The sequence below is a fragment of the Apaloderma vittatum genome, unplaced genomic scaffold (assembly GCF_000703405.1).
Source record: "Apaloderma vittatum isolate BGI_N311 unplaced genomic scaffold, ASM70340v1 scaffold23459, whole genome shotgun sequence".
In the NCBI taxonomy this organism is placed as follows: domain Eukaryota; kingdom Metazoa; phylum Chordata; class Aves; order Trogoniformes; family Trogonidae; genus Apaloderma; species Apaloderma vittatum.
In genome coordinates, this window is record NW_009737342.1 from 1 (window position 1) to 7921 (window position 7921).

Genomic DNA, 7921 nt, shown 5'->3' on the forward strand with positions numbered 1-7921 from the left:
GCGCGAGTCAGCGCTGCTGTGGGTTTTAGCAGCTCTTTTGCAAAGAGTTGAAGATGTCGCAGGTGGGAATGGAAGCACGGCCCTTGGAAATGAACATTTAACACGTAAGCACGTGCTCTGCAGAGCTGCTTTAGTAGCAGAAGATTGGGAAGAAGATTTCAGTGCAAGATTGCTCTTGCAGTTTAGAGGAGGAAGAAATCCACCCCTAATCTCTCGGAAATTGTGCCTGCAGATGTGCGGACGGGGGAAAAATGGACGCTCTGCTCGGAGCAGTGCACGAGTTTGTGCGCCTCCGCAGACAGACAGACTTCTAGGTATGGCCTGTGAAATGCGGCACCTGACGCTTGGGCAGTGTTTGCTTAGGAAATCAGTCAAAAACGCAATGCTAAACTTGTTTGCTATCACAATAACAACTGTGTTTTGAAAGTTAACTCTGCGACTTACTAGTGATATTTTTATTTCTAGAGCACAAAGTAATCATTGTTGGTCTGGACAATGCGGGAAAAACGACCATTCTTTATCAATTGTAAGTACAGACTGCAGATGACGTTTCATGTTTTTCAAGGTGTGCATTGTATTTATTATTCTGGCCTGTTGCTGCTTTCCCTGTTGTTTTTTTTTACTTTGAAAGCATTATGCTGATGGTTACTGAACAGTATAGGTGGCAGTGGGTCAAAGTGTGTGTTTAGCGTTCAGAAAGGTCTGTATTTTGCCTCATGCATGAATAAGGTTTTGTTCAGAGCTTTTATTTATCAGATCGCCTTGCTGTTATCACTTAATGACCGCCGCCCTTGGTATCACCATGTCGGCTGTTTGCTTACTCCATAAAATATGATTATATTGAGGTTTAGCCACAGGACAGTTCTGCTAAACCGATCCATGCCGCAGCATGCAAATACTAAACAAGTCGTGCAGCTTTTGCCTTTCCTCGTGGTGTTGGCGTGTGTTTGTCTCACGCTAACCTTGCTGCTGCTTTACATAAAGCTTGTACAAGCTTCGTATCTCTAGTTCTCAACTTCATTTTGATAAAAGGGTATGAATTCTGTCCACAAACTCAGAAGCTTCTAGGTAGAACTGTGTATTATTGAAACAGATTTAGAGTTTCTCAAGTGCAGCAGTCTGGTATTAGCAAGTCTTCCCGAGTCAGTATCAGAAATAATTCCTGTTAAGTGATGCGACCATACTGGTCCGATCCTACACTTAAAATATGCTTGCTTGAAACATTTGGATTTTGTTAAATTATGCTCTGCTTTTGCCTTTCTGAAACTTGAAACTTGTGCAGCATTTCCAGCCGCTTCTGTGCTAGCGTACTCTGCAGAGAAAGTGAAAAGACAGAGGTGGTTGTCACTACTGGAATCAGGAGTGAGAAGTTTAAAAAAGTATCAGTAGATTGAAGAATGTTTTTTAAAACTAGTAACTACTGTGACTGATGGACCATCCTCAGTGTGTTTTGCTGCTGCCCGTGTCTTCCCACTTCCTCCACAAACGTCTTGTGGCAATTCTTCTCATCTTCTTCTTTCTGCAGCCTCAGTGTTTTGTTTTCCCGTTTGTACAGTGGAGCTCTATATGCCTCCTCTTCCTTTATATCCATTTCAACCCCACGGGACTTCCTCTTTTCTTATATTCTCCTTTCCCTGTTTGCTGCTTCGACTGACTTCTGTCCTCAGTTCCTCTTGTTGGTCTCCTCCTTAAATCCTACCTTTGTCTGTGTTGTATTCCTTTTTTTCCTCTTACTGTTTCTTTGTGGCAGATAAATGTTCTGAGCACGAGTGAACATGTTCAGCTCTTTTTGTAAGAGATTGGCAGAGATAACCAACACTAGTTGTCCTGCTAGTTAGCACAGCCATTACTTTAATGTCATGGAGGGTCACAGCAGACGTTGGAGTGGTGACTCCATCTCTCCTGTTGCAAGCTGCAGGGTGATGCATGATACATCTCTTTCAGGCATTCAAACAACTCCGCTAAAACTTGTTTTTTTTAAAATATTAAATCAGCCACAGGCATCTTCTGGTGTCATTGTTATACTTAATTTGATTTTATGGTTCTTTCTTCTAATCCTTCTCTTTCCCTTGCGTAGTTGCCTTCAAGTATGTGTGGTGAGAATGTTTCTTGTTACACGCTGCTGAGACACTGGGTAACTGGGATTCCTTTTCAGGACATTGGATCATCCCTTTATCTCCTTGGTTCTCTATATCCTCCTCAAGAAATATTCCAGCACTGTTACAAGTCTCAAATTGCCTTCACTGTAACTAAAAGCTGTGCTAAAGCTTCAAAAAATGTTCATATAAAATAATTATTTTTTCTTCTGATAATCTTGATGTACTTATCTGAAAATGATTCATGTTTTCCATGAAGCTACTTCTATTTTTGTTTTTTTTTGCATATCTCATACAGTAGAGTTTAAATAATGTGAACTGTAGGAATAGCTAGAGGTAGTGATTTAGTTATTGCTACTGATATGAAACTGATGCTCTTAATGGCAGAATTGGACTCAGGATCTCTGCAACAATGTATTTGAAATATTTAATGTCTGCATTTATCTTTGACAAGAGATGTAGTGAGATGTAGTATGTTTGGTGGAGCTGGATGATGAGTTGTTGTTTTTTTCCAGCCTCGGAAATCTTGTGGCTTAACCACGTTCTTGAAGCAAAGCAACTGCTCTCTCCCGTGCGTGCCAAAACCAGCCTGGGGGAAAAAAAAAAAAAAAAAAAGAGCTGACTGCTTAAAACAGCTTCTGAAGCAAATACTCTCTCAGCTTTGTGATTTAATTAATTATAGTTTTGTTCACAAATGCTCTCTCAGCTTTCTAATTCAATTATTATATAGCTCACTGAGTCCTTTTTTATTGCTGTCTGTATTTAGTCTTATTTTTATTCACCTTCCACTGTCAAACCCGGCCTCTCTTTGCTGCGTAAGGAGTGTTTGCTGTCATACTCCCGCTAAGCTTTCTACCTTAGAATAACCGTCGACTTTAGTTTTATAAAAAGTCGACCAGTTTGGAGTCCTAAGATGCTCGATACCACGGATTTTTGCTGTTTCTTTGCGGTTGCTCACCAAGTCTCTCTCTTCCCTCTGCAGCTCCATGAACGAAGTGGTGCACACCTCGCCCACCATCGGGAGCAACGTGGAAGAGATTGTGGTGAACAACACACGCTTTCTCATGTGGGATATCGGAGGGCAGGAGTCTCTCCGCTCGTCGTGGAACACCTACTACACAAACACGGAGGTGAGGGCAAAACCAGCTCGTTTGAGAGGATTCTGTGCCTGGTGCTCAGTTTGTCTCAGTAAATTGAAGATCCCTGTGTTTCCAGGTCCCCTCTCGTGCTTGGTCTCTGTAGCAGGTGCTCTAAAACTTCTACAGCTGCTCAAAAGTAAGACTGAAAGCCTGGGAGCCCAGCCATGCAAGCTCCTCTGATTTACTTAAGCACCCCCAAAGATTTTAAGAACTCTTTAGCACTGAAGTTATTGAATGTGATTACAGTAATGATTTAAGTTGAGGTTTGCTATGTGTTTTTTTTAAAAAAGGTTGTTCTTTTCTAATAATTATTTTCCTGTGCTTCCCTGTAAGGCTGTGATTTGTATCCACATGTATGCTGTTGTAATAGGGAACTTTGTTTTGTTTAAATCCCTTGCACATATCTGTTTGCACTTTTGTACTTGAAGTAGGGGGAGAAAGCTGATAAAATTTACCTTTTTAAGGATGGAGCAAATTATTTGAGGGATTCATATGCATACATCAGGTATGCTCAACAAAAAAAAAAAAAACCACCCAGATGTGAGATTGCAAAGAAACACTTTGTTTCAGTATAAATGTTTGCATTTTCCCAGTACCTGGGATGAGGTCACACCTCATAATCCAGTTGAGATAATGTGCTAGGAGCAGAAATCAGTTCTGCTGACAAGTGTGTGGCCACGGGGATAGTTCGTTCTCTAACTAATAACTTTTCACTTTTTAAAGTTTGTGATAGTCGTCGTGGACAGCACGGACAGAGAGAGGATTTCCGTGACTAAAGAAGAGCTGTATAAAATGTTAGCCCACGAGGTGAGTACACGCCGTGTCTTCTGTGTTTGAATATTGGTTGTGGGTAAGATCTGGATGGTACACGTTCCGGAAGCAGATTCGTGTGCTGTTTGTGGAAGTTCTTGCCCAGACCTGCCAGCTGGACACGGACCAGGAGGCAGAGAGGCTTCTCCAGGGCAGCCCGAGGCCACTGTGAGCTGTCACGTTCTCCGGGCCACAGGCAGTGCTCTGTTGGAGCTGTCCTGTTCCTGCTAGAGGATCTGCCTTTTATGAAGCTCCCAATAAAAACTAATAGCAAATTACTGAAGAGAACTCCCTCAAAAGTAGCTTTTCAGCTTCTGAGTCCTTCAGTGAAGCAGAAATTAGGGCCTATAAATGACTTTTGTGGTTTCATGCTTCAATAGCTGAATGACATCTTTTTAGAAAACACATTGTTTCCTCCAACTACTTAATGACTCTTTTCGATAGCTTCGTGGTTGCTTCTTGTTTTCTGACAGAGACAGCCTTAAAAATGTGTTGTATTGCAACCAGCTGTAAAACTGTAGAAACGGACTGCTGATAGCTGGAGTAGCTGTCGTTCTGTCTGTCCGTGGAATTACAGAGCAAGGGAATAATTTGCTGACTTGTAAAGACCCTCTTTAAAACTTGAGCCCTGTGACAGGTCTAAAACCAAACTGCCTGGTCCTGACTTGGAAATACTGACCAGATGCGTAAGCCAGGGGCCACCTATTGTGTGACCTGAATGTCCGCAAGATTTTAATCTGTCCATGCAGTGCAGCAGGACCAGAGCCCTCAGTTTTACTGATGATCGTGTTTTTATACTGTTTAGTGCAAACTAGATCGTTTTGTGTGAGATGACACTGGGGACGCTGAGCTTCCCAATTTAAGTGTCAGAATATAAGAATGTGTGTAAAATTGTTGGCGTTATATCCCCAAATACTACATCTTTATTTAAACTAGAGCCACTGTTTAGTAAGGACAAAGCCTGCCTATGTATCTCCTTTGAGTGGTCATCTAAAGCATTTGAGAAAAAAACAAATGCTTTGCCTAGTTTCTTGAATTTCTGGTTTCTGGCATTTAAAGTTCCATTTAATAAAATAAATTCTAATAAAGTAGGTTTGGCTGTCCTAGTTGTGGTGGAGTGTTAAATGTGGCAGGGTGGACTTGCCATTGGGTCCTCTGCTGTCAGAATTTCTGAGATGTGCTCTTCAGTCTCTTGCAGTCACTAAACAAAATCTGCACCTTCTCTTTCGTCATCTCTAAAGGAAGATGCAGAAGTTGTTAGCGAAACGAATTTGCGACGAGGAAAGCCTGGAACTCCAAGCAGTGTGAATGCCCTGGCTTCGTGTTGGGAGACTATTTCTGTGCTCTGAAAGCACCCAGCTAAGAGTAAACGTGCCCATTGTTTTACAACAGGATGTTTTCAGCACGTTCTGCTAGCTCTCTTGACGTTTCAAGAGAACAGCAATAGATATAAGCTGAAATGAAAGTCAAATATTTATTCAGAATAGCTTTCCCGTACAGTCCTTGACTATTTCTGCTAGCCAGTTCAGCTGAATTTTAGCTGAGGCAAAATTGAGTCACCCAACTCCTTTCCAGCTATTTTTGGGACCAGTAGATCACCTGGGAATTATTTTTACTGCTTGTAAGAATCGGTGTGCCTGATAGACATTTAAGTGAATGAGTTGCCTTGGCTTCCTTGGGAAGACGTTTTTGCTTTCGGAGGGACGGATTTTCAATAGTGCTTGCCTGTCCTAGTGTAATTCCAAGCAGCTTGAGATAAAATAAACTCGTCCCTAGAGTCACTGTTCTCTAAATTGCCAGCACTGATGTTTTAAATATTACATGGGCCTCATAAAAATGTTTATTGCAATGTGCTTATTCACGTAGACATCCATCCTTTGATTCTAAAGCGGTGTCAGCAACGATTTTCTACAAATGCTGCGTGTCCTCTAAATAAAATATGACCCCAGTTTGCTTTACACTGTTGGTGGCAGCCTTAACATTTTTTTCATGGGTGGAATTTCCCTCGCAGAGGGTGGCAGTGTGCGCTGCTGGCCCCAAAAGTTCTGCTGGGGTCACCCACCCTTGCCCTGCATAAGAACTACTGCTCAGTCTTATTTTGGACCAAAATAAACATTAACAGTGTGGTAACGCGTAAAAGCACGGTGTGAAGGTAAAAGCCAGGCTCACGAGAGGGCAGGTTTAGCCACAATGGTGGGAATGATCTGCAAGGTCAGGGTTAAACAGGATACAGGGTGCCTCAGATCCGCACGAGGCACGACAAAATATCGTATGTGGTTTTGCAGATCATCCCAGGCGAAAATCAGACATTTGGTCCACTGGATCAAAGGATTTTCTGAAGTTATGTGTCAGCTGGCCTGCAGCATTTTGTAGTTTAATTTGTTTTTTTTTTGCTAGGGCTTAAGGTTTTGTGCTTCGGTATCACATCTTTTGCCTCTGAGGTCTGACTTGTAATTGTCTTTTCTTTTTCTTTCTCCGAAGGACTTAAAAAAAGCAGGTTTGCTGATCTTTGCTAACAAGCAAGATGTTAAAGAGTGTATGACAGTAGCGGAAATCTCTCAGTTTCTGAAACTGACTTCAATTAAGGATCATCAGTGGCACATTCAGGCGTGCTGTGCTCTAACTGGAGAGGGGTAAGAGTTGTTCTTGTCCGTAAGCGGGAGATCTTGAGTTATTTTGGTATTTTTATTGCGATTTTAGCACACATTTTCAACAATAAGCTTACACATAAAGATTTCTGGGCTCGGAATGTACTGACTTAGGATCAGCTGATCTGAAAACCAGCTTTCATATCAAATCGTCTTCGCCTCACAGTGATAAAACTTTATATGATTTGGGCCTAATAAGGGCAGGGGTGGGAATGACCTGAAGTCTGTTTGGGTTTATTAAGAGTAATTGTAATCGGAGAAAATTCTGCTCTGTGCCTTGAAGTCCTGGGATCTAAAGTTTCTTGCCTGTAGATCATATAATAAGATGTAGGAAGTGCTGTGCTTGGCGTGAATTGTTTCTGGAAGTGATTCCCTCAGTCAGAATTACACAGTTCTTAGGAAGAATTCAAATCGGTGCCAGGGAATTACCTTTGAAGTTATCCCAAGAAGTTCACGTATTCCTTAAAAATTATCTCTTTTGTTTACAGGTTGTGCCAAGGACTCGAATGGATGATGTCAAGACTTAAGATCAGATGATTTTTAATGACCTCTTTGCACAGACATTGCTTACAAAGAGCTGTACCCGTGATTGACCTTCACAGTGGCAGAATTACTGGGTTAGATGTATTTATACTGAACTGATTTCGACTTTATTTTCTACGTAGATGCACACACACATATGTGTATGTAAATTAAGACCATTCAGCAAAAAGAAAGGCAGTTGACAGCTCCTGTTTGGTTTCCCGTTTGTTTTTCCTCCAAGGATGCATTTAAAAGCTGTGATCGACCCTCGCTGCAGGATCCAGCCGCTCGGAGCAGCCCGGCCCTGGGCGTGGAGAAGCTGAAGTGAGAGGAAGGAGCTTTGAATTTTGAGTTCTGTTATTCCATTGTAGTCCGCTCTAGTCGAAGGTGTTGGCTTCATTATTCCAGTAAATCAGCAAGCAAATCAATGGCATAGGTATCAACTCTCCAGTATTTTTAAGGTTACTGATGTTACAAATGCAAAAATATTTTTCCTGTATGTGTACTGTACATATTTGTGTATATTTATACCTCAATTTTAGGATAATTGCAATCTGTACAGACCACTGTGTAAAGCTGAATCAGCATGTTGGCAGCAGTACTCGTACTTGACATGGCCAACGTATCACAACTTCTTTTCCTTTGTTACCCATGTGGCTGTAACGTTGAAGAGGCAGTCAGCTCGCCACGACTTTATAAAACAAGC

General features: G+C 41.7%; 1 protein-coding gene across 1 annotated transcript; it reads left to right on the top strand.

Annotated features, from left to right (window-relative positions):
* The first annotated feature begins 470 nt into the window (after positions 1–470).
* ARL5A (ADP-ribosylation factor-like 5A) lies at positions 471–7642 on the top strand. The gene is made up of 5 exons (XM_009877304.1): positions 471–526; positions 3079–3226; positions 3959–4042; positions 6527–6678; positions 7182–7642. The coding sequence occupies exons 2-5, from the start codon at positions 3083–3085 to the stop codon at positions 7228–7230; spliced, it is 429 nt and encodes a 142-aa protein (XP_009875606.1). The 5' UTR covers positions 471–526; positions 3079–3082; the 3' UTR covers positions 7231–7642.
* The last annotated feature ends 279 nt before the right edge of the window (positions 7643–7921 follow it).

Coding starts and splice junctions, on each gene's coding strand:
- ARL5A (XM_009877304.1), top strand. CDS start 3,083: ATGAACGAAGTGGTGCACACCTCGCCCACCATCGGGAGCAACGTGGAA. Junction 3,227..3,958: donor CCTACTACACAAACACGGAG/GTGAGGGCAAAA, acceptor CACTTTTTAAAG/TTTGTGATAGTCGTCGTGGA. Junction 4,043..6,526: donor ATAAAATGTTAGCCCACGAG/GTGAGTACACGC, acceptor CTTTCTCCGAAG/GACTTAAAAAAAGCAGGTTT.